The 26,228-nt window shown below is 57.1% G+C and overlaps 1 protein-coding gene and 1 long non-coding RNA gene across 2 annotated transcripts in view; one reads left to right on the top strand and one right to left on the bottom strand.

Annotated features, from left to right (window-relative positions):
• Positions 1-517, top strand: part of LOC114235374 (uncharacterized) — a 4,740-nt gene extending 4,223 nt beyond the window's left edge. The window contains exons 2-3 of the long non-coding RNA XR_008556407.1: positions 238-334; positions 447-517. This is a non-coding gene — a long non-coding RNA (uncharacterized LOC114235374). The remainder of the gene's footprint in view (positions 1-237; positions 335-446) is intronic.
• Positions 1-26,228, bottom strand: part of SYNPO (synaptopodin) — a 27,963-nt gene extending 1,735 nt beyond the window's left edge. The window contains exons 1-2 of the mRNA XM_008152217.3: positions 26,176-26,228; positions 4,386-6,727 (exon numbers count right to left, since the gene is read on the bottom strand). Coding sequence (XP_008150439.2) covers positions 4,386-6,395 — 2,010 coding nt within the window. The 5' untranslated portion in view covers positions 6,396-6,727; positions 26,176-26,228. The remainder of the gene's footprint in view (positions 1-4,385; positions 6,728-26,175) is intronic.

Below are 26,228 nucleotides of genomic sequence, written 5' to 3'. Positions count from 1 at the left end.
AAATGGGGTGAGTGGGGCAAAGCACATAGCCACAGGGGTGGGAAAAGGCTTTATGTATTACTTTTTATGTAAGTTTAGATTTTTGAACCATATGGATGTATTATCTATTCTAAAATTAAAACAAACACTTTTATCATTATTATTGAGGTTGGGCTTAGGCAAAGACTCTCTCAGCCCCAACTCCATTGCCATGTTGCCATGGTCGCCTTCTAATTTTTCCTTGAACATCTTGAGCAGGAAGGAAGTTCCCACTGACAGATGGAAACACAAAAGGAAGTTACGTCATTCCTCTCTAGACAACCCACTCCACTCACTGGACTTCTTTTGACATGAGGTGGGTAGTGTGGACATCTTTAAGCTTATAAATACACTATCATATTTATTTCCTGCCTACTTAGGGACTTTCCAGTCTACAAGGCTCAGTCTCATCATTTGTCTCTCATTAGATCCTCACAACAGACTGGTGACATAGCTGGCATTATCACACCCATTTTCCAATGGTGAAGATGAAGTTCAAAGATGTAAGTAACTATCCAGGATGTTCTGCCCACTAGAGAATGTGTCTGTGTGTGTGTGTGTGTGTATGAGAGAGAGGGAGGGAGGGAGAGAGAAAGCGAAACTGTCTGCTGCTAAAACAGTCTGAACTGGTATGAAAGTGTAGGGAATGGGGATCCTTCCCCAGCATGGATCTGCTAAACCAATTGTTCATCCAATCAGATCCCAGCAATAAACCAGTCCACTCAGCCTTCAATCCAATCCAAATTCACCACCAGTCATCCCTCAGAGTCCAGAACTAGCCAGTCCATTCAGTGCCTCCTACTCAATCAATATCTCATAACATCCATTCTCTAATTCAATCAGTAATCAGCCACAGCCAAGCCCTTCAGCCTCTCTTCTGATCAGAACCTAATTTATCCCAATCAAAAGCAAGCAATGGACATAAAGTATCTGTTTTCTCCAATGTAGCGGCTACTAGATGAGTCCAGACATAGAATTTGAGCCTTCTGCCTGGAAGGAGAAAAAGGCCCAGGCGTGGGAAGGGGTTGTCTTAAGGTCACATAGGAGTCAGGTGCAGATATGGGACTAGAATCCAGTTCTGACTCTTGCTGGCAGTTTGTACAGCAGTCTGAATAGTTCTTCATGGGATGGTAATGCTGGAGTGACCCTGGGCCTCAGTCACCAAGTAAGAAAGTTAAAGCCCGGCATGGGATCCACCCCTTATACTCCCAGGATCAGAGTTGTTTTTACATTAGCCAGAGACGCTGAGAGCTGCTCTGTCTGTGCAACATCCCAGGAAGCTTGCTGTCAGCCCAGCTCAGGGAAGTGGGGCCAAGAGTTCATGATCAAAGCCCATCAACACGCATTGAGGCAGAGCAACCAGGGCTCTTTAGCCAGAAGAGTAGTCTGAGGCAGGGGGAGCTGAGGTAATTGTCTGAATCTCTAAGGGTTGTCTCTGCCTTTGGTGGCCACAAGGGGAAAGCTAGGGCCAGCAAGTGGAAGGAATAACAGCTTGTATTGGAATGTTGGGGGCAGTGGTGAGCAGCTCCTCATCATTTGGAGGTGGGCCAGAGCCTGACCTCATCGGAATTGCCATGGCTGGATACTGACTCTGTGTGTGTGTGTGTGGGGGGAGGGGGGTGTGCACAATACAAAAAGGCTGCAGGAAATCAGAGCTGTTCACTTTCTGGCAAAGATCTCAATGCACCCTGAATTTCTGTATATACCAGAACTATTTTTAAAATACACTTGAGTGAAAATTCACAAAGTGCATCACTTAACCCAGCACCAGCCCCAAAGCAGGGCACATGTGTGGGGTGCAGGCATGAGGAGAGCAAAGTCAGACAGGAACTGTTAGAGACCAGACCTAGCTCCCAAACTGCCTTCTGAGGTTCTTCCATTGCATGGAAGGGGAAACTGAGGCCCAGGGGTAGGAAGGGGTTGTCTAAGGTCACACACAAGTCAGGTGCAGATCTGGGACTGGGATCCAGTTCTGACTCTCGATGGCAGTGTGTTCCTCTCCACCAGGGGCAGAAATTCAGTGTTATCTGGAGGCAGGTGGTGATGAGCGTGGGAAATGGCCAGATTTACATTGTAGGGAGAGGAGAAGGGGACCCGAGGGAACAGGAAAATGTATGCTCTGGCATTTAAATTCCACTTTTAAAGAACTCAAACCAACCTGAACTGTAAGGTTGTGGATTTTCCCCAGGTTCTACAGCCTTTTTAGCCAAACTCTGAGGAAGGAGAAAACAGAGGAACGTGCTTTCCATTGGGTTCTGGCTTCTGGGGAAGAGAGAGGGCACCTTGCTTCCAAGCCAGCACACATCTGTGCCCATGGCTGATCCAGACACACAGCAGATGCAGGCAGCACGTTCACACATAACCGAACAGTCCCGCCCCACTTCCCAGGCCAGAATCAGGGAGGAGAGAGACGGCCCTGACCACCAGCCAGTGAGCACGGAAGAAAGGAAGCAAGACAGATTTGAGGCAGAGTGTATTGAGAACAGGAGAGAAGACAAAGTGGGGGAAGAGCTTGGCCAGCCTGGCCGCAGGCGTTGCAGGATGGAGGGGGGCTCTTCCAGGAGTCAAGGGAGCGGGTCTAGGGCAGGGGCTTCACTCTGTCCTGAGAGGGGGCTGCATGGAGCTGCTGAGCTCACTCAAGACTTCCCCATACATGCCCCTGCATTCTGGGCAGAATGAACTCACTGGGAAGGCACCCCGTTCCCATGGAGATGAGCCCGGAGCTCAGGAAAGCGGCAGGCTCAGCCCAGCATGGGCACCGCCTCCACCACCCCTCTCCCCACTGGGGAGCCCAGAAATAGGGCTGGAAAAGAGTAAGTGGGTGGTGCTCGGGCCCCAGCCTTAGGAATCTTCCATCTGAATTCTGCCTCTTGCCTCTGTATTCTCTCACCCCCCACAAAGCCTGGTATTGGGGGGCTGTAGCACATAAGCTTTCAGAGGTGATAAAGTGCTCATACTACTATGAATGGGGAAACTGAGACCCAAAGATACACAGGGAGTCAACTCTTACGTCCCAGCCTTTTCCTCAGAACCTTAAGGTCTCCTCCGTCCCCTCTCCCTGAGCTGTGTGCTCCCGCCCCAGCCCTTGCCCCGCTTCCACTGCCCCAGCAATCCTGCACCTGAGCCATTCCAGTCTAGGCTTCTGATCCCTCGGCTCCTCCAGCAGCTCATTCCAGCCACACCCTCCCCAGAACAACCTTGCAAACATCTCATCTCCATCTGTCCTACAGCAACTGCCCATCTCCTTTCCCTCTCCTCCCAGGGACTGTCATCACTTACAAGGCCTTTCTCCCAAAGCGCCAGCCTATCTCTCAGCCCTCACAGATCGTCACACCTGGTGGAGCCTTCATTGTATAAATGAGAAAACTGAGGCCCAGGGAGGGAAAGTGACTTGGCCAAAGTCACTCAGCAAATGAGAGGCTGAGATGGACCAGACCCTCCTCTCCTGCCTCTCTCCCTTCCACTGCATGGAGATGGCTGCTTTCAGTCAGGCAGATCTTGGCTGAGGTTGCAGCCAAAACAGCCATCGGATGCATTGCCAGGGCACTCTCTCCTCGCTGCACAGCCTTCTACAGGGCTCTCTGTCTCTCAGGGGTCCCCTGGGACCTCCCCTACCCCAGAGCAGTGAGGGCAAGCCAGGTGGAACCAGGGTGGAGGTCTGGGATGAGCTGCTTTAGCTGTCCCTTAAGTGGAGCCAGATGTTTGGAGAAGGCATGGAGGCAGCTGACAGAGGGCAGGAGAAAAGCATCAGACAGCAGTGGGCTAAGTCTTCATCCAGCAGGAGGAAATGTGGAGGCCGAGGCAAAGCTCTCTGAAGCAGCGGAGAGGAAACGGTGTCCAGAAGGCAGAGGTGGAAGAGACAGACCCGTGGAGTGAGAATCCAGCAACAGGCAGAAAGGTGCCAGGAGCCGGGCCACATGAGGGTGGCCCCGCTGTTCCCCAGGCTCTGGCAGGATGTTTGTTCCAGAAGCCCGTGTGAAGTCCCCTTCCGGGCCATTCCCCAGCAAGACGCTGGCATCCCAATAGCTCACAAAGGCCAGAGGAAGCCCCAGCCTCATGGCGCCTGCCTCCAGGACCCTCCTCCCGCCCATTAGCAGGCTTTCTATCCCTCTGACATGGAGTCCAACCACCCTCAGAGCAGGGAACTGGCAGCTGCAACTCAGAGAGGGGAGCTGACTTGCCCAGCGTCAGTCACAAAGCTGGCTGGTAGCAGCATCAGCCCTTGAGCCCTGAGTCCCCGTACTCCTGACTCAGCCCTGTGCCATTTCCTGCCACATCTGCTTTCCATCTGCCCTCAGAGATGGGGCCCTGGCAGGCAGTGGGACCCTGTGGGTCCGTTACTTGAAGCAGAAGGAAGGCTTCCACACCTGAGCCTCGATCCCGACATTCCGGGTGTTGAAGGAGGGCCGGGGGGCCTGCTTGGCTCGGGGAGACCAGGCTCTGGAGGGAGACACGGGGGAGATGTCGCTGCTGTAGGTGGGGCTCACGGCACTGGGCTGGAGGCCATCCTGGCCGGGGGCTGTGTAGAGGCCTGGCGAGGAGCGGGAGGGCCGAGGCAGGGCGGGTGACCGTGGGAGGGTCGCCTTGGGCAGGCTGGGCGCCAGGTCCAGAGAGCTCGGCTTGGCGGGTGAGGCGGCTCTCGGTGAGGCCTTGGTTGGCTCCTTGATGGGAGAGAGGACAAAGAGCGAGGGCCGCAGCTGGTACGGCGGCTGCTTAGTGGGCTCCGGGCGCAGGACTCCATTCTCGGGCAGATAGCCATGGTAGAGGGAGGCAGGTGGGGTCCGAGCTGGGCTTCGGGATGCCACGCGGAGGCTGCCAGGGGAGTACTTCCAGGACGAAGGCAGGGACATGGTGGGTGAAGGGCAGCGGGCCAGCTCGGCGTGGCCCGAAGACTCTATGACGTACTTCTCCATGCGGGACTGGCGGCGGGCATAGAGCTCAGCCCCTTTCCCGGAGGCCTCGGACAGGTTCTGGTTGGGTTTGGGCTTCGGTTTGGCCTGTATGCGCGGGGACTTGAGGCAGGAGGCCCACTCGGGGACGGCATTCTCGGCCGCGGTGGGGCTGTCCCTGTCCCTGGGTGCTGGCTCCTGCTGGAAGTTGGAGGCCTCGGCCCCCAGCGCGAAGGGCTCCTCCTCCCCGCCAGCCTCCCCCTGGTCCCTCTGCCTCCGCTTCTCATCAGCTGTCTGTACCAGATCCAGCAGGTCTGGATTTGGCGTCACCTTGGGCTTCTCCACGAAGGTGAACATGGATTTCCGGCTGCCCCTTCGGGCCATAGACTCCTCCAAAATTCCCGTCTTGCCGGCGGGAACCGCCTGGCCTTTCAGATGGGAAGGCTTGGAGTCAGAGCTGGGGTACAAGGCAGAGTAAGAGGGGGGAGACCTAACCCGGGAAGCCTGGGGAGCCGTGGACAAGGTCTCAGCATAAGTGGGGGGTGGGGTGAAGTTCCCCAAGGGGCGTCTCTCCAAGGCGGGGCTGCGCTGTGCCATGGGCCGCCTCTCCACCATGGGGCTGTGAGACAGTACGTGTCTCTGTGGCCGAGGGCTCCTGTCGGCCATGCTGGGGGGCTGGGAAGCCGGGGCCTTCCCCCCGAGATGTCTTCTCTCTACCATGGGGCTCCGCTCCATCGGGCCAGTGCTCCCTGGTGCCTGGATCCCAAAGGGCCTGGCCGTCCTGTTGACCACGGATGCGGGCTTGGCCAGCGTGAGGTGGACCTCGCTGTACAGCTTGGTGGGCGTGGTGGGCGTGGTGGCCACTGCCCGCCCCGATGTCTCTTGTTCTGCTGACACCGCTGGGGCGCTGGGCTGGACATCGACGAGCAGGGAGCTGGACATGAAGTCTGGGCCTGGGGACCCCGAGCTGGGAGCCGCTTCTCTGGGGAAGGTGCTGCTGGTGGTCGATGGAGCTGACGCCTTGTCGGTGAGGAGTGTGCTGGGTCTCACCTGCTCCTGGGGTTGCCCGCCAGCACACTGGGTGCTGGGTGTAGAATCTGGCACTGTGCCGGGCGCTGGGAGCTGAGCCTCCGAGGAATTCTGCTGAAGGCTAGAAAACGACAGGCTCTGAGGGGTGGCGGCCGCCGCTGGGTTCTGATTGACATCTGTGGCTGGCAGGTTGTGGCTGCCGTTAGAAGCTGGTGTGATGAGTGCGGCGCTGGGGGAGGCAAGGTTTTGGTTGACATCTGGAGCTGGGCTGTGGACCTCAGCTGGAGGCGGGGTGGGTGGACTCTTCTGGGTCTCTCGGTTCTGGGACAGGTGGAGCCCATTGGCCGTCAGCAAGGCTGCGTTCTCCTTTAAATAAACCACCAGGGGCACCTCTTCCTCCTCACTGGCCACCTTCTCCAGGTGCCGCAGCAAGCTGGCTTCCTCTGAGCACCCCTCCATGCTGTGACCAGGGACCCCTAGGTCAGGGCTCTGGCCGTTGGGGCTCCTCGGAGGGCCTTGCTCGTGAAGTGAGGCAGGACTCAGGCTGAGCCCTGGGGCATGGCCTGCGGGGCTGCGGGAGGGCACTCTCGGGGACTCCTGGCTGGGCTTCTGTGCCCTCCGGCCGTGGCTCTCCAAGGTGAACTCGTTCACCCTCTGCCGGCGCCTGTTGAAGAGCTGGACGCCTCGGGAGTTGGAGCTGGGAGGGGTGGTCAGCTGGGCTGCGATCTGCTGGCTCCGCGCCTTGGCCTCTTTCAGATCCTTCTCGGTCAGGCTCGTGCTCCGGCCCAATGCTGCAGGGAGGGACAGAGGCCGGGTTAGCAAACGGGAATGCAGAGCCACCGGGGGCACAATAGACAGACGAACAGACCATCACCCGTGACCCTCCTACAGGTGACCTCTTCCTCCAGCATCTTGATCTTTACTCCCTGTTTCCTGGAATGCCCTCTCCTCATGAAGATCCCTGGCTCAGCCATCATGGCCCAACTCAAATGCCACCAGCTGTGTAAACCTGCCCTGAGGACCATTTCAGGATTAGCCAGCCCCTCATGTGGAGCCCGCAGGTTGCTGACACAGTACAGTACTCAGCCGCACTCAGGAAGAACACCTCACGCTAGCAGTCCTGGCCCCGCTGTAGCCTGACTTTTTTCCTTTCTCCTCTCTCACTAGGCTCTGCCCTGCTGGCTTTCTTTCTATTTGTTGAAAATGCCAAGTTTGTTCCTGCCCCAGGGCCTTTGCACTTGCTGTTCCCTCTGCTTGGAATGATCTTCTCCCAGGTGGCATTCCAGGTCGGCTCCTTCTTGCTATTCAGGACTTACTGTCACCTCTCTGAAGGGCCTTTCCCTGTAACCAGCCCTCTCCTGTTCTATCCCATCTCTTTGTTGATTTTCTTCATGGCATTCACCACAATTCACAATTATCTTCTTTATCTGTTTCCTTGTTTATTATCTGCCCCTCCCCCCCAATAAACTCTAAGGGGACAATGACCTTGCTTGGCTGGTTCAGCCCTCTAACCCTGCCCCTAGCACAGAGCCTGGGCGCTCAGCAAGCACGACTGAATGCACAAATGAGCCCAGGACACTCTCTTGTGCCTTTCTTAGGGTCCTTTACACTTCCAAGCTGGTGGTCATTAGCATGAACACTGACACTTCTCTTTTTAGAACAGTCAATACATTCACATGATCTAAAAAAAATTAAAAACATAAAAAAGTACACAGTGTTCAAAGACAAAAAAAGTATACAGTGAAAAGTGTCCCTCCACCCCGAGCGCCCCCATCACAAGTCAGGTAACAACTGTCATTAGTTTCTTCTATGTCCTTGCACAGTTTCTTCCCACTTTTATTTAAATAATTATTTTAAAATTCTCATATTTTAATATAAAAGTAATAAATTGGGCTAATTTCAGCAACTCGACTAGAACTTTGCATTGCTTCATGTTATCCTCACAGGAACACCAGGGGACAAGCATTCCTGGCCCCTGTTCTACAGAAGCGGAAAATGAGGTCTGGAGACTTGTAAATAACTCGCCCAAAGTCACAGCAAAGGGTGGCAGAGCTGGAGTCAGAACCAGGTCCCTTTGGGTCCACAGCCCATGCTTGTTTCAGAAGGTCCCTTTGGGACATTGGGGGAACACAGTCAGCAGGGCTCAGGGTTCCGTCTGGAGCAGGAGTCCAGGGCCTGAGGTCAGGGATCAGGCTGTAGTCAGACCCCTATTAATCTGCAACCATTTCTCTGTATATCCCCAGTGCCCACCTGGCACACAGTCGGTGCTCAATTTATGCTACTGAACAATGACTAAACAAATGGATGCACGAACAAATGGACCGACGGACAGGTGGATGGGACAGGCTGTGGGCAGGATTAGCAGCTCACTTAGTGGCTGAGAAAATACCTCCCCCACCCCACCCCCACTGTGGGAAGCTAATTAGTTCCTGAGGAATGTGACCTGGCCCTTCCTCTCCCTTGCCCTCATTAGTGCTGGCCATGACATGCTGAGTGAGTGTCCCGGGACAGTGTTTCTAGGTATCCTGCCAGCGAAGCTCAGAATTCAGGGACTCTCAGAGCTAGAAGGGCCCTTACAGAGGCGCAGTTTCACCACCACCCCCATTTTACAGACAAGGAAACAGGTCCAGAGAGGGGTGCAGGGAGAGCTCCCAGCAGGGAGGCCACACAGAGCAGAGGGGCTGCAGACAGCAGTTTCACTGGGACCAGGCCCAGCAGCCACAGGCTGTCTGGCCCCAACCTCCTTTCCTCTTCCCATCAGGATCTGGCTCCCCCCGCCCCACGCACACGCCTGCGCCCACCTCGGGGAGATTAGGAGGGCCCCGAGAGGTTGCTCAGCTCATGCAGTGCCCACCTCCTCTGCTCTGCTTAGAAACCAGGCCTCGTGCCCAGATCCAGGCTCTGCCCGTGCTGGCTGTGTGACCTTGGCAAGTTACTACACCTCTCGGAGCCAGTTCCGAACTGAGAAGGGGGTGAAGCACTGGCATTCGGGTTGGGAGGCTACAATGTGGTCATGAATGCCCAGGTGCGTGGGGGGAGGGCTCATGCTACCCTGGATGACGTGGAATTGGGGACCCACTCTTCTCCCTGGAAGGGGTCAGAGGTTCTTCTAGCAAAGGAAAGTTATTCCACAGATCAGGGTCCTGAGAGAGGCGGCAACCTAAGGTCACACAGCAGGGGATTCCAGCATTCTCGGGGCAGGGATTATTGCCCCAAATGACAGAGCCTCAGAGTCTCAGAGATGGCTGTCACCGGGTCCAGTGCCTGCATCCCTAAAGCCATGCCCCTGAGGGTACACACCTCTCTTTACACGCTCAGTCGACATGGAGCTCACTACCCTGAAGAGGTGCCTTCCACTAATGGACACTCCTCAGCTGGAAAGCTGCCCCTCACATTAACTTCTGCCCCCGAACGCCGTCCAGAGAACACGCTTCCTCTCTCCAACCCCACAGCCCTGCAGAGACTCACAGAGCACATCCCACGAGGCACGGTCGGGTGAACGTGCCCAGTCCCACTCACACTTCTTAGGACACAATGGCAACCATCGTAGCTAACACTGGGCTCTTCCTGTGTACCTACACCTGTGCTCTACACATACTTATTTCACTCCCACGACAACCCTACGAAGCACAAACTGTTGTTACCCACTTTTCAGTGATGAGAAAACCAAGGCTCAGCGAGGTAAAGTGAGCTGCCCAAGGTCACAGAGCCGGAAAGGAAGGGAGCTGGCTCACCCCCGGCTCTGCGTGACTCCCGAGAGCACCAGCCTGTCTGCCTGGCAGGTTCCCTCAGTGCGAGGCTCAGAGAAAGCGTTTCAATTTGAATAACCGGGGCTCCAAACGGCCCTGCACTCCCCCCTCCCACTCCCCTGCTTCAGTCCTGTCCCCAGGCTGTTCCAAAGGCCATGGATTTAGAAAGTTCTCAGATGGTGGGGCATGAAGGCCCTCAGTGGGATAAGCTGGCCTGGGCGGCTTAGAGAGGGAAGGGCTTCAGGGAAGGCAGTGGGCCAGGACCTGGTGGGCTGACCCCCAGCGAGACTAAGCCTCCCCCGCTGTTGTTTTGGGACAAGAGGAACATGGCAGACAAGGCCAGGGGGCGAGAAAGCCCAGCCTCTGACGAAGCTCCCGTGCCCTCCACCCCAGCCCACAGTGACTCCATGGAAAAGGAATTTAGCAGAAGGCTTGAACCAGACCCAGCTAGCAATCCAGATGATTTTTGCCACCCTGCATAAACAAAGCTGAAAGAAGGGGCCAGGCCAGCTCCCGGCACCCAGAGTCCCCACGGCAGGGCACCAGGGAGGCAGTTCCGTCCAAAATTCCTCAGACCAGGGAACTGCCACCCCTGGCAGTGCCCAGCCACTGGGTCCAAGACTGCGCTCCCTGGTGTCAGAAAGGCAGGAACAGGCGCCTCACTGAGCCCCCAGTCTGCCTGGTACAGCCTGCACCTGTGCAAGTCACAGCAGCGCCCTCCCCCTCTCCTCTGTGCCTCTGCACGGCCAGGTTGGGTGCTGGCCCCTGAAAGACCCACCCTGGACAATGGATCAGGAGCTCTGAAGACAGGCCTTAGGAGAGGACGGGGTGAGGGCAGGTGCAAGGAAGGGCTGCCGGAGGGAGGCAGGGGGCAGAGGACCAGGATCCACCAGGGTTCAAACCCCAAGTTGGGGAGGCGGACAGGAAGCCCTGAGCACACGTTAGGATGAGGATGCAATGGGGCTGTAACTATTGAGCCCTTACTACAGCCCAGGTGCTGTGCGATGCCCTCTACACTCATCTTTTTAACCTTCCCGACAATCCCCAGAGAGAATACTGTTATTCTTGCAGATGAAATCAGAGGTCAGAGAGACCTGCCCAGGGTCATACAACTTGTAAGGAGTAGAGCTGGGATTCAGAACTCAAAGTCTGGCTGCTGAGTCCCATTTCTTAACCACTCTGCCTTCCAGTCTCTGACTCCAGGGGGAGGAGCGGGTAGGGGCTCCAGGCAGTCAAACCCTCTGTTTCCTCATCTCACGATCAGTGCCCCGGCAGTGCCCTCTCCCCTGCATGGTCAGCAGCCAGGAACAACTCAGGCTTTCTCCCCACTCTTCCTCTTGGGAGAAGAGCTGATAAACTCATTCTCACTAAGGCAGACATGATTGCTGGGGCATGAGAGACGAGTTTGGGAAGGATGTGTGTTGGGGTCCGGGTCCTGAGTTCTAGCTGTGTTCAGGCAGGGCGATGCCCTGCCTCCCCCAGCAGCTCTGCAGGCAGCAGCCTGCTCTGTCCACCGTCAGGCCTGCCTGGACGAAGGACCCGGAGGCGGGGCAGGGGAAGGGAGGCCAGAGCAGAAGGTCAGGACAGGGAGAGAATTCAAGGAAATGTTTCTTCCTATGCTGCCGTCAATGGGAGTATCCACCCCGGTGGGACGGGGGCAAGAGGTAGGAACAGAGACTGGCTAAAGGCAGCCCACTCTGGCTGCCTGGGAGGCTTGGCAACGGGACAGGTAAACAGGCTGGGTAAACTGCCCCCCTCTGGAGTCAGGAAGGAACCAATGGCTGGCCGCTGCACACCCTCTGGCTCAGCTGGGGGCAGGAAGATGAACTGGGCTGAGTAATGGTCTGGCTACCTTGCCAGCCCCTGCCCCGTATCCTCCCGCTGAAAGGAGGAAATGACACAGCCTCATCCTCTGGAGCGTTCTCCATCCATGCCGAAGCCCTGGTGAGTGCGACCTGACAGTCCCGGCAGCCGGCCAGACCTCTCAGGAGGAGAGTAACTCATACTACGGTGGGAAGGACTGCCAGGACAGAAGAGATGCCTAGAACAAGAGTGGGGAACCCCAGACCTAGCTCCAGCCTGGCCACGAAAAGAAGTCACCATGTGCCTCTCCCTGGATGCCCAGAGGGGAACTGAGACCAGAGAGGGGTGCCCTATGCCCTAAGCTACACACCCCAAACCACGAAGGCACCTCTGAGTGCTCATCTTACTCACTGTGGCCGGGTCTTCCCCGCAGCCCAGTTCCCCTTCGGTGCTGAGCCGGCCTTGGTTCTCACAGCCTCGGGGAAAGGCAGCCGATCGCCTCGCTGACGGGAGGAAAATCCCACATCGCCAGCAACGCGGAGGAGCTGGATGTGACTTCTCTCCTCCACACATGACTCAGCCCAGCTCTTTATCAGGAAAACTGATTTTGCAACAGCCTTTTAAATGGCCCCTCCACCCCCAATCTCTTCCCCCGTCAATCTACCCACTCCACGTGGCCAGATTCATCGTCCCCCCGCCTGGCTCCCCTCATGTCTTCCTCCTGCCTCCCCAGGACGTGGAGGATCACGTAGCAAGCCCTCCTGGTGGCATTCAGAGCCCCTGACGTCAGAGCTGCCCGAGAGCTTGTACCTTGCTCTCGGTGCCCTCGCAATGGCCAGAGCGGTCCAATGGCTTGTGGCTCCCACACCCGCACTGGGAGTTCCTGCCTCTGCTGTGGGGTTTGCACAGACACCTCCCCGGGGAGCCCTTCTCTGCCTCACATCCTCGCTGCATCCCCAGCCTTCCCACCGATCTCAAATGCCACCAGCCCTCCCGAAAACTCCCCCTGGCCCCCCAGTGCTTGATCGGCAGCACTCAATTACCTCACCACTTTGCACATTATTCATTTTACTGGAAGTTGCCCTTCAGGGTGTGCTCACCACATGCCAGGCCCTTGCTTCATTCCCAGCTACCCATGGAGCCCCAGGACCCCATCCCTGTGCGAGAGGAGAAACGGCTCAGAGCGGTGAGCGGCTTGCTCCAGGGATTCAAACCCAGGCTGGCCCAGGGTCAAGTCCAGGGCCCATCCCGGGGGCCAGGCTGCCTCCTTCCAATGTCTGGCTTTGCTGCGATCTGGGTCTGAATCTAATTTTGCCCCACAGACTGCAGGAGCTGGGGCAGGGCCCCCCCCTGCGTCACCGCTGTTCCTCCCTTGCCCCCCACCTTCCGTGGTGCTCACAGATGACAGTGATGAGGATGACGACAGCCACCACGGGAGGAGCACCAGCTGCTGCCAAGCTAAGGGCCGAGCGTGTATCTTCTCATCGAGTCCTCACAGCAGGTCATAAGGGAAGCTCCCTCACTCCATTGGACAGAGGAGGAGAACGAGGTCCGGAGAATTAGCGAACTCACCCCAGGTCCTGCAGCCAGCCAGGGGCAGGCAGAGGGGAGCTGGAGCTGGGAGCTCACTGATCCCGAGCCTGGACCCCTCCTCCTGAAGAGCTCTGCCCGCAAAGCACACTCACTTTCCTCACCCACCGCCCCAGGCCCGGCTCAACTGCCACTTCCTCCAGGAAGCCCTTGTCAATCCGTTCAGATTCCTAGACCAGTGTTCTGCTCAACCTGGCCTACGGGCCTCGGAGCAGGAAGACTCAGTGGCAGAAACTACAGGTTGAGAAAGCCCAACACCAAGGCTGAGGGGAAGGGGGCTGTGGCCCAGCTCCCGATACCGCTCTGCTGACAGTGAGTGAGGATCAGGCAGAGCAGCATGGGTGGTTTGGGGGGAACGTAAGACAAGGGCTCCCAAGTTGGCTGCGGCCTTGGCTGGCAGCTATCCCCACGGGCCACATGCACCGTTCCCCGCCGGCTGACCAGGACCCTGCTGTGGGGTACACCTCCACCCTCCTGCCTTCCCTACTGGCCTAAACATTAATCTACAATTAGATTTTCAGGGACTTGGAAATGGTGCCGCAGAGAGAGGCAGGCTCAGCCCCAGGTGCACAGCACATTGGAAAGGGCTGGTTCACCCAGAGCCCATCCCGGGCTCCCGCCTCCCAGTCCGGCCCTGCTGAGCCTGCCCCAGGCGCTCCCTGCCACACCTCCCTTCCAGAGGAAACACTTAAGCCAGGAGACAAAAGAGGTGGTGAGCTGGCAAGGGGTGGCGGTAGGGGAAGTGACGCTTTCCCTTAAACTCTGCCTCTGCCAGGGGCAGAGCTGGGCCTCGGCCATCTCTGGGCCCACGGCCCCCAGCCCAGGGCCTGGCGCACTCCGGGCTCTCTACAAAGATGCAGCTCCCCCTCCAGGCCCTGGGGCAGCCTGGGCGGCAGCTGGTCTCCATCTTCTCTAAATGCCCCGCGCTCAGCAGAGGCTGTCCCCCAGCAAGGGTTTAATAGCCAAGTGTTGACTAGATAAATGACTGGAGGATGAGCACTCCCACAGCCCAAATCCACTCATCCAGGGAGATGAATTCTAGATTCATCTGGATCCCAGATTGTCTAGAGTCCACATCAGAGATCTAGAGGGTGGTTCATAGGCAAAGCGGAGGGACTGGGGGAGTAACAAGTCTGTGGGTGAAGAGGGAGATGAGACCTTAAACCACAGTGTTAGACCTAAGAGGCAGAGTATTCCACTAAGTGCTGGGAGAATCTAGAGCAGGGGTCCTCAAACTTTTTAAACAGGGGGCCAGTTCACTGTCCCTCAGACTGTTGGAGGGCCGGACTATAGTTTAAAAAAAAAAACACTATGAACAAATTCCTATGCACACTGCTAAGTCGGCTGCTAAGCAGGACAGGCAGCGGCGGCAAAAACACCCGGCGGGCCGGATAAATGTCCTCGGCGGGCCGCATGTGGGCCACAGGCCATAGTTTGAGGACCCCTGATCTAGAGCCTCAGAGTGAGATGAGTTAGGATGAAGCAACCTGGGAAGCCTTCCTGGAGGGGGTGGCATATGCCCTAAGTCTTGAAAGATGGAGATGTAGAAGCATTCCCAATAATGGGGCAGCCCAGCAGAGGCTGGAAGGCTCAAGGCAATCTTCTTGAGCCTTCCACCCCCTCCCACCCCCCAAACCAAGACCAGGCGCACAGAAAGGCACCTTGCAGAGGAACACACCGTGGGCTTTCCCAGAGGCTGAGGGTGTGGATGGGTTGGTCCACGCAGAGTTCCCTGGGAGCTCTGACATTAGGGCTCACCGTGCCCAGAGGCCAGAAGCACCGTGCTGGCTGCCTCAAGACTCGGCGGGTTGCATAACCTCCCCACCGCCCGGGGCCACTGATTCAGCTGGGACCCTCCTCCGCCTCCGCTTCCACCTCCGCAGCCTTAGCGTCTGTCTCGGCTGCTTCCCTCTTATGGAAGAGCTGCCCAGCAGCCAAAAGCGGAGGCCAGCGCCCTGTGGTAAATTCCCCACATTCCTTCCTCGCAGAAAAATAAATAACCCGGGCGAAGAACGCAGGAGGAATGGTAATGACGCCCCAGTCCCAGGCTCGCTGGCTGGAGTCGCAGTGCCCAGCGCCCAGCGCAGGGTAAACAGTGGAGGGAACCGGACCTGGGCTGAGGCTGTGTCTGCTGCTTCTGCACAGGAGGTGTCCTCACCAGCAACCCTCCCCCCCCCCCGGCCCCCTGGAGGCTCCTCCAGGCTGTGCTCACTCTCTTGGGGTCTCAGCTCGCTGGCATCTGCCAAAGAAGGCCTGGGAATCCGCCCCTCGGTCATGGCAGGCGGCCTTGGTAGGCACACTTGTCAGGCACTAGGCAAACGTCCCTTTTATCACTCAGGATGCTGCTTATGTTCAGGCATTTCGTCTCAGCACTGTCATTACTGTATTACGCCGTTTTGTCTCACAATTTGTGAACTGGGAGTACTGTTACACTCACTGCACAGGTGAGAAAACGGGGGCTCAGGAAGGTTTTGGGATTCACCAAGGCTATTTGCCCAGTGAGTGGTTGGCAGTTTCCACTCCCATTTCTCCCTTCCATGTTCATGCAGCTGGCCTGCCCTCCCCCGGACAGTCCTCATTTACCACATCCAACCAGAGGTGCAGCCTGTTCCCAAAGCATGCTGTGCAGCCCTTAGTAAATCACTTCCCCTCTCTGAGTCCCAACTTCCTCATCAGAACACAGGGACGATGGTCTCTGCTTGGCAGAGCCACTGCTGAGCAAATTAAATGAAGAAATTATTTCTATAGTGTATAGCACTGTGCACACCTGAGAGGGATGTAACTTCAGCCTTTTGCACAAACCCACCTCTGTATAGCTCCGTATACCGGGGTAGGGCTCTGTCTGTCTGTCTCCAGCCCTCTCTGGGTCTGGTCTCCCTGTCCTGCTCAGCCCAATCAGGCACAGCACAACTACCCTCACCCTCATCCCTTCACCCCCAGAATCCTCTCTGCAGGGGGACCCCAGCATCACCGTCTACCCAATATGCTGCAGCAGAGAGGACAGGGTTTGAACGCCAGGTCTGCCTCTCGCTAGCTGTGAGGGCCCAGGCCTCCTTGGAGCAGTCCCAGGTCCAAGGCTCCTGGGAGGGAAGGTGCAGCCAAGGTCGGCTCCCATCACTGGGTACACAGCCCTGCAGCCAGGAGGGCGCTGAGGCCCTGGGCGTGCAGAGGCCGCTGACCCTGCCATGCCCCCATGCCATTTACTAATTACCAGGCATGTCTGGCTCCCCTCCAGCAGGAGAAGTCTGTGCCAGAGGAGAGGCTGACTCATCCGGCCCCGCCGGCCCCTCGTCCCTCAAACTGCAAAAGGAAAGCAGACTGGAGGTCAGGAGATTTGGCTCCAGTGTGTGTCCTGTCACAGTCTGGGTGCGACCCTGGACTGATTCCTGAGCCTTTGGGCTTCGTTTGTTCGAGTGTTCGAAGAAGGGACTGGCCTGGGCCAGTGATTCCTAGAGTGGGGTGCCCCCACACCTCTAGTGGAAGCAAAGGCTATAGGTGGTACCCTGATCATGAAAACCTTACTAGTGACGTAAATTTCACCTGTGTATGGGGAAAGGAGCATAATAAACACACGGATCCCGTGAAAGGTATATTGCTGCTTAGGGAGAGGTAAACGTGGGTCTTTCAGTAACAAAAGTCAGACAAATTAAAGACCATTAGTAAGTTAGGCGGTGCCCGGACTCACTCACCGACCACTATTTATTGCACACCCGCTGGGCACTGCTCACAGCCATGATGAGGGACAGGCAATCCCTGCTTGCACTCTACGAGGGGAGCAAGATAAACATATGAGTAACTTGACACGCAAGTCAGGTGGTAAATGCTATAGAGAAAGATGGAGCAGGGACTGGCGATAAATGGAGGCGTGGTGTGCAACGCATCACTGAGAAGTCACATCTGAGGAAAGAAGTGGAGAAGGTGAGAGTGAATGAAGCATATGCACGTCTAGGGAAGGAGAGCCGGCAGAGGGAACAGCCAGTGCTAAGGTCCTGGGGCAGGCCCACACCTGGCAGGTTTGAGGATGGTGCACGTAACGTGGAGGTCGGACACTAGTGAGGAAAACAGGTTCTCGATTGGCCCTTCTGCCTCTGCCCTTTGGGATCTCCGGGATCGCCTGCATTGCTACCATTTGTACACACACACACACACCCTGCAGCACACATGCATTCTCAATGCTGGCGTGAGCTAGCCAGCGGCAGCACATGCTCCCCTGCACACCTGCCCACGCACAGAGGTGATGCTCGCTTCACCCCTGCACTACACGAAGCAGAGTATGCACACGCACACACACGCAGAGCATAACCCCACACGAATGTGTGTGCACTGAGCACCCACAGGTGTGCACGTGGAGACACACAGGTGCTCGGGTGGCAGACTGGCATGGATGCACATGCAGCAGGTACACACCTTGTGGGAGGGCACAGGTGTCCCCCTCCTGCCAGCCTGCCCTGTCTCCAGGTAAATGAGTTACCGGACAGCCCCTGCCTGGAGGGCACACGCTACTGGAGAATGGTAAGAGCTCCACGGTGTGGTTTCAAATGCGATTCTCCAGCATGTCTGCGCCTCAGGCATGGTTTCCCTTTTCCGGGGGGGGGGGGGGGGGGGGCATTACAATCTGCACCTCATGCTCAAATGTCCCTGTTGCTGTGGAGAATGTCCCCTTTTCTAACACGACTGCAATCAAACGGATAAGCCCTGTAACATGCCTAGCACGGCACTGTAAATGTTACCAGCTGCTCCCAGCATCACTGCTCATTGCCGTCATCCCTGGCTTCATCCCGTTAGGATGCTCCGGGCAGCTGAAGAGTAGGAGGAAAAGGGCTGGACTGGGAGCTGCAGGCCTGGATTTAAGTCTCCAACTCGTTGTGAGGCCTCAGGCAAATGCCGTTCCCGATCCAGCCCGAATCAGAAACCCGCAGAATCCATCAGGGAGTGTGCCCCAAATGCAGATTCCTCGGCTCCGCCCCAGACCCAGCACCACAGAATACGCATGTGAACAGCCTCCCTGAAGGGTTCTGAAGTAGTCAGGTTGGGGACCACTGGGCTTTAGAGCCCACGATTTTATAAATGTGTTTGTAAGCAAATTAACACACAGGCAAGTGCATAATGTTAACAAAAAATGCACTTAAGAAAATAGATTTTGTACATAAATATATCCACTGATTATATACTAGCCCTTCAATACGCATGACATTTTTATGGTTTCACAGCACCGACACATCCGTCAGAGACGGGAGCAGAGCAGGAATTGTTACAGAACTTTCCAGACCAGAAAGCTGACGCAGAGCAGGCCGAGGGCGCCTTGCAGAAGGCAGGTCTTCGGCTCGGCCACGTGAGATGTGCCACCTCCGGCCTCACCTCAGCCCATATGGTTCTGACTTCCTGCCCTGAGTGTACCTGTCCTTTCACTCCAGGTTTACAAAAACTCTGCACACACATGACTTCAACAACTCAAGGTTCTCAGAGAATGGGGCCACCCCACCCAGCTAATGCCCTTCCAGTCCTAAGGGCCTCCTCACTGGGCAGTGCAGGGGGTTCCCAAAGCCCCAACTCCACACCTGCCGTTTGATCCGAAATGGTCCTTCTGTGCCAGCCTTGGTTTCCTCTTCTGTAAACGGGCCTCCTCATTCCTACCCTGCAGGGTGAGTGGGAGAACTGGGTCTCATGTGCAAAGCACCCAGCGTCAGGCCTGGCACCCACCCTTCTGTGACGATGGGACACCACTAACTCGCAGGCTAGAGTGAGCCCCTGGAAGGCAGGGATGCTCTCATTTATCAGTGTACGCACACCCACCACATGTAATACATGCTCAGTAAAAATGTGCTGATGCACGAAGACACGATATCGCCAAAGCCACTCTCTGCTAGTCCTCGCTTACCGTATTTCGTGACCCACTTCCCAGCGTGGGGGCTGGAGGCACTGCGCAGGGACGGTCAGGGCCAGAGGGAGGGGCTGTGGCTCCTGGGAAGTGCCCTGCACCTGCCAGGCCGTGACGGGGGGAGGCCATGTCCGGGGAGCCCTGAACGTCATCCTGTTGACTCAGAGGCATAAATAATGCACCAGCATGTTCTCCTCCGGCCACTCGTTACGCTAAGAATAGCACTGGCTACCCTTTCAGGGATCCCACGGCGAGACAGCAGGACATCAAGTCAGGGACAAGCAGGGAAAGAGGTCGCTGGGCTCTGGACCGTCTAGCACCCTCCCTCCAAGCACATCTTTCCAACCCGTGAGACAGAGAACCCTGGAGGTCAGAGCTGAACGGCTCTTAGAGGCTCGTGCTCAGGGGCTCTCCAGGGATGAGGGCGAGGCCTGAGGAGATGGAGCACCCCTCTTCCTTCTCCCACCAGAGCTGTTTTATCTTCTCCTCCCTCCAGATTCCCATTCTAAAAAAGCCCAGTCCTCTAACCCGCCCCTCCACCTCCTCCTGCTCCCTCGTCAGGTGGTGAATAAATACAGAGTGGGTTTCATAAGTAAAACTTGGGAGAGAGGGGAAGAGTCTATAGCTTTTGATGCTATTTTTTTTTTTTTTTCTGTTTAGAAATGACCGACCTAATGCACACAGTAATTACTCAGGGGTGTTGTTAAGTTGCAGATTCTGATTCAGGAGGTCTGGGGTGGGGCCTGACAGTCTGCCTTTCTAAGGAGCTTCTGGGTGATGCTGATACTGCATCCATGGGCCAAACATAGAAAAACTAGAGTATTTCTCTTTAAAACAGATGGAGAAACTGAGGCCCAGAGAGGAAAAGGGATGTACCGAGAGCACAGAGCAGAGCTGGACTTAGAACACAGGCCTCCTGATTCCCCCGGGGGTTTTGTCCTAGGAGGGCTTTGGGGTTGAAGGGGGGTGTCTGGAGTGGAATAAGGGACAGGCCTTCATTCCGCCAAAAGCTGGGCCTCTGGGCCCACAGGCTCCCACACGAGTGAAAAGAAATCGGACTACAGCCTCCTGCCCAGGAGCAAACCCTCCTGGGAGGCAGGAGGCAGCAGGTGGCCGTTCAAGTGCAAACCAGATCAATGGAGAGGAAGAGCCGGGCTGAGACTCCGCATTCAGTCACAGTCGCGGTGAAGGCTGGGGGTGCAGAGGGGCCCTCAGCAGCACTGTCAGGATGGACATCAAAGGAAAGAAGAAAAGAAAGGAGGCGAGACCAGCACAAGGAACAGCTCCTCCTTCCTAGGATGGGCCTCAAACCCCTCCGCAGGCGCCAGGCCCTTTGTGCAGCCCACTGTCCCTTCACACACACACACACCCCACCCCCTCCCCGCTCCTCTGAGGGTGCTTCACCCTCCAGCCACACTGGCCCTCCTTCAGGTGCTCAGACAGTGGCCAAATGCCTCTCACCCCAGGGCCTTTGCACTGGCTGCTGCTCTTGTCTAGAGCGCTTCCTCCCCTCACCCCTCTGTTGTCCCCTTCTGGTCTGTTTCCAGGTCTAGGGAGGGCTTGTCTGCCCTCGGAGGTCACATTCCTCGGCCACAGCACCCTCTGCCTCTCCTCCAAACTCCCGTCAGAGTGGTAATTCCATCATTATTTGTTTTAGCATCAGTCTGCCTTGTCTGATCCTAAGCAGCCCCCATAGGGCAGGGACCTTGGTTGTCATTTCTCTGCTATGTCTCTGCCCCCACGCCATAGCTGGGGCTCAATAAATACTTGTTGGCTGAATAAGGGAATAAATGAATAAAAACACTGCTCACATTACTACTGCAAAGCCTTCACCTCTGTGGTTTCAAGTGACCTCGCTTACCCAGGAGAAGTTGTACAGGACCTGGATTTGCAAGATTATCTGGGTACACAGCCCTCTGCCCTGCCACACTGCACTGAGCAGCCCGAGGTCACGTGGCCTCTCTGAATGCGTCTCCAGCTCTGCTGGTGGGTCTGTGTGAGAGGCGGAATCGGAGAGACCTTCTGAAAGCTGTAAAGAGCTTTAACTGGTGGCGTTACTCTGTCCTTGTTGGAGGCTCATTCAAGGCCATACAGCCAGTGTGTGGTGATGCCAGCCCCCCCGGCACAGCTTAAAGCCAACAGCTGAGATTCGGGCCCACCCAGGCTCGGTGAGGGCACCATCTGCCTGGAGGCTGGGCAGGGGTGGAGAAGGCAGAGGAGAGGATGGCTGGGAGCATTTAGCCTCAGGCCCAGAGCCAGGGTGGGGTGGGTGGGGCCCCAGCGGGAACCCTGAGTGGGACCTGGCAGCTGGGCATGGGGGAGCCAACTGGCACAGGCTGGGTGGTAGCATGCTTGCTCTCCATGCGCGTGACAGTCTATTTTTTAATCAGCACCCTTCCCATCCCCCAACTCCATGTGCCCTCCCAACGGGCCCATCGCAGGAATCTTGGCTGAGACCAGGCCCCCCTTGGGGATGGGTGGTAGGGTCCCCAAGGCCCACACCCCATAGTGCCCATAAGTATTAAGCAGCCGGGGGCAGGACAGGAGACACAGAGAATAAGGGTGCCTCCTGCTTATGACCTTGGGGCTGTCCCTGGACTCTCTGACCTCAGTTTCCCCCATGAGAACAGTGATGGGAGGCACGCCAGACTCCATGGGATCCACTCAAGCTCCACAACAACAATGACGCCCACTCCTCAGGCCCCGGCAGGACCGCCCAGGCCCACAGCACTGCCAGGCACACCTGATCCTCCCTGACCTACTCCTGAGGGAGGAGGGAAGGGGAGAGAGAGGCTGAGCTGGCTCAAGGGCCAAGCTCGGAACCCCAGTACTTTACCTCACGTGGTTGTTGACATGTAAAGAAATTGGAACACCCCTGGCACATAGTCCATTACCATAAACACGAACTATTTTTCCAGAGCGCTGGCTCTTGTCTTGTGAACACTCTTCATCTCTAAGAGATGTTATTCCGGAGGATAAATGCAAGTCTCGGCTCGGCCCACGCCCCTGCCTGTGGGGCTCATCAGCCTGCCCCTCTGATAGCCCCTCCTGCGGACCCCGTGTTTCTGGAGTCTGTTGAGCACTTCCACCCCCACCGCCCCCACACGTCCTTCTTAGCCCCTTTCATAGCAGCTCAGAACAGAGGCCCGAGTCTCAGAGGAAGCACAAGAACTTGTCCAAGAGCACGAGCCAGTTAGCGAGGACGGCGAGGTTCAGCAGCCATTCCTGAAGTGCGGGCCAGGCCCTTTCCACTGGCTGTGCCCATCCTCCCACCTCAAAACCTGCTCCTGGCCAAGCACCAAGAAGTAATTTAAACTGAGATATGAGTCTTGAGCGAGTGTCCATCTCCTCAAGGGCTTCCTATTTTAACAGAGATCAAGACATGATAATATACTATTTAATAAGTAATAGGGTGTGTTTTTTTTTTAGCATTTATTAGCTTATTTAATTTTCAGAGCAACAGTACAAGATAAGATCTATTATTGTTTCCATCTTCTAGATGAGAAAACAGGAGCCTGGAGAGGTTATATAACATGCTCCAGATCTCCCAGCTCGTCGGGAGGGGAGCCCAGGGCTCCCGCCTCGGGATCGGTGCGTGAGCCTCGTGGGAAGCCGGCAGCACAGGAGCAGACGGAATCTGGTCCGTCGGCAGCAGCCCTGGGCCGCAGGGCAGGGTAGTGTGGGGTCACACACTGCAGTACTGCCTCACCAAGTGGAAAAGATGAAGCTAGGACGGTGGAATCTCAGGCAGTGGCCAGTTGGTAAAGATGTCATTCTGGAGAGCGAGGGCTTTTGTAAGCCTCTGGAATTACAGGGCCCGGAGGCTGTCCCCACATGGACTCTCCTCCGGGACAGTTCACAAAGGACTCTGAGCTCGCGCACACACACTGGACTAACTCCACAGAGCCCGGCCACCCGTCGGACCAGATCACGGGGCCCAGGCTCCTTTGGGTGGGTCTGCAGTCCGAAGCCTGGAGGGATGAAGGCCTTTCACACCCTCAGCCAATGCCCCGCCCCCTCATACCTGCAGCTCCTAGCTTAGACCTTTCACCATCCTCAGAAACACTTTCCTCCCCACCAAATCCCTCCCGTTCTTCTAGGCCTAAGTTCTGGTCATGCCTCCTCCATGAGCCAGCCATGACCACACCTTCAGATAGCATCCAGGCCTCTGCTCCGATGCCCCCTCCAGAGAGAGCCCTTCCCTAACCACCAACACAAAGCAGCCCCTCTCCATCTTAGCAGCATGGCTTACATTGCATGGTGCCACTTGTGTCTATCTGAAATCACCTTGCTGACTTCTTGGCTTCCCTTTTGCTTAACTATCTCCCCAATTAAAGTGTAGTTTCTTGAGGGCAGGGGCCTGACTGCAACTCCAATGCCTGCCTAAAGCCCCCCCCCCCCCCCCCGACCAGGGACACTGAGTTCCATAGAGAGCAAGGGATTCGCCCAAGGTCATACAGCAAGCAAGTGGCTAGCACCTAGTTTGCTGCATTGCAGGCTGTCCCATCCCCATCCCCATCCCCATCCCCGTTGACTCTCTGCTGGCGTATCTTGTCCCTGCCGCCACACTACATTGGGGGCCAGGGCCTGCAAGTCCTCCACAACAGCACCCCTCCACCTCCCCAGGGGCCCACAGTGCCCCAGTCTGGGCGGCCCTGCCTGCTTCCCCCTCAGTCCCTCCCTTCCTGGCATCAGCAGCTCCGATGAGCTCATGTCTGGAAGCCTGGGAGCTGCTCTGAAGGAAAAGGTGCCTCCCAGGCCAGGCCCCCAGGCCTGGAGGTGTGCTGGGCCTTGTGGGTGACAGCCCTGGCAGGTGGGGGGAGCGTGCTCACCCCTGCTCAGCCTCCCTCCCAGAGCTGTGACGCAGGCTCAGGGGGAGGGACGCAGGGCCTGGGGCTGCATGTTAACCATGGAGCCGGTCCGGTGGGGGTGGGGTGGGGTGAAGAGGAGGCAGAGAGAAGGCTCCTCTGCCATATGTGCCCCCTCCCACTTATCAAGAAGCCGCTCTGCCCTGGCCGGGTGGCTCAGTTGGTTGGAGCATCGTCCTGTGCACCAAAAGGTCGCAGGTCTGATTCCTGCGGTTCCATCCCCCATCAGGGTGCATGCAGGAGGCAACCGATAGATGTTTCTCCCTCCCTCTCCTTTCCTTTCTCTCTAAAATCAATAAAAATATATTTTTAAAAAAGAGTAATTAAAAAAAAAAAGCAGCAGCTCTGTTCCAAGGACAGGCAGCTCTGCTGCCTTCTACTCACAGAATCACCCTGGGCAAATCTCTTCCCCTCTCCAGCCTCAGTCTCCCCAACTCTAAAATGGGGAGATTAGGTAAAATGATGACTGAAGGAGCTAGGGATCAGTTGGGAATCAGGCACCTGATTGTCACAGGGTCTTTTTCTTTAAAAAAAATATATATATGTTTTTGTTGATTTTCAGGGAGGAAGGGAGAGGGAGAGAGAGATAGAAACATCAAGGATGAGAGAGAATCATTGATCCGCTGCCTCCTGCACGCTCCCTACTGAGGATCCAGCCCGCAACCCCAGCATGTGCCCTTGACTGGAATCGGACCCAGGACTCTTTAGTCCTCAGGCGGAAGATCTATCCACTGAGTCAAATCAGCTAGGGCAGGGTCTTTTTCTTTTTGTTCACCTTAGGGGAGGGGCAACAGCTAACAAGGGAGGGAAGGAGTTAAAGGCTTATTTTAACCATGTAAATGCTGATTCCAACCACAGCTTAATTTGGGTACTGGTTTGGGAGCGGTGGGGTAGGGGGAACGTCGCACCTCGGAGGGCAGGGGCCTGCAAAGTGGGAGCCAGGTGGCCCAGCAGCAAACAGCTTGCTTTTGGGAAGTTCTCTGAGTATCAGACTAAGTGATCCTAGTCCATTCCCCTCATGGGGGAAACTGAGGACCAGAGGAGGGACCAACCCAAGATCTCATGTGGAGACCCGCCTCCAAGCAGCAGGCCATTTTCACTCCCTTAAGGGGGCCCATTCCACTGCCTGAGGTACACGGTAAGTCGTCAGTTTGCTGGGGGCTCTGCCCCAGCACAGGATGGGGGCCAGGCCTCGGGCTGGTGATAGGCAGGCTGGCACCAGCAAAGATCCCAGTCCCTTACCCCAGCGTGCCCTCGTCCCTCTGACCAGCATCCTGTCTCATCCTACACCTTGCAACAGGGCAGGGGTGGGGCACGCCCCGACCACCCCTGCAGCCACCACAAGCACTGCAGTTGTCCCCTTGGGGGCCCCCTTCCCGCCCTCTCCCTGGGAGCCAGAGAGGGCAGGGGTCTCGCCCCAGGATCACACAGCAAGTTGATTCATTCCAGTGCCACCTGCCACTCGGGAAAGGGTAGGGAGTGGGGCGCGTGCTGCTTCCTTGCTCACTCCTGTCCCTTGTAGACAACCCAGACAGGGAACACGGGGTGGGGGGGTGGGGGTGTCTTGTCAGGCCCCTGAATGGGGCCCCGCTAGGGCCTCCGTGTTCACCTGGCAAGTGGAGCAAGAGTAGAGATGCTGTGAGAATTAGACGTGGAGCCCTCGGACAGTTCCCCCTCTCCCCTGGGAGCTCAGGATGGGCCTCGATTTCCCCAGGTGGGGGGGCTCGGGCCGGTGGTCCCCGCCGTCAGACAGTTCAGGCCTCTGCTCCCATGCCACTTGCCTCGGCGCGCACAGCCTGAACCCCGCGCCAGCCGCCCCGCCCGCGGGAAGGGAAGGGGGGCCCCGCTGAGCACACGCCGTTCCGCTGCCCCGCAGGCGCCCATGTTACGTTGGTCAACCCCGGGCAGAGTCCAACGCGCCGTCCTCCTGAGCCCAGCTGGCCATCTTCCCCAGAGCGGGCTGGGGAGCGCACACCGCCGGCGCTGCCCACCCGTGGGACCGGGGCTGCCCCGTCCCGGGTCTGGGTCCGGGTCCGGACCGGAGTGCGGGGTGGGGCTGCAGGGCTGGGCGCCCACGCTGCCCCGGGAGTAGCCTCCCGGAGCCCGGGCGTCCTCCGCTCCTGAGCTGCTCCAGAGCCTGGAGATTTCTCCGGCCCGCCCTCCACCGCACCGGACAGACGGGGAAACTGAGGCCCAGAGTGTAGCAGCCACTTGGCCAAGGTCGCCCTGCGCGGGGGAGCCTGGAGCCAAGAGGTGCCACCTCCATCTAGGCGGCGCCTGAGCCGCACAGGTGGGAAGGGCGAGGTGCGCTGGGCGCCGGCACCCCTGCCCAGCCGGCTCCCCTCACTCACCTGCAGCCTCCGCGTCCCCGGGCTCACGGGCGCCTCCACTCTGCGCACCTGGC

Source organism: Eptesicus fuscus, chromosome 6 (genome assembly GCF_027574615.1).
Source record: "Eptesicus fuscus isolate TK198812 chromosome 6, DD_ASM_mEF_20220401, whole genome shotgun sequence".
Taxonomy (NCBI): domain Eukaryota; kingdom Metazoa; phylum Chordata; class Mammalia; order Chiroptera; family Vespertilionidae; genus Eptesicus; species Eptesicus fuscus.
The sequence above is the reverse complement of the archived record's forward strand: the minus strand, read 5'-3'. Positions and strand labels throughout refer to the sequence as shown.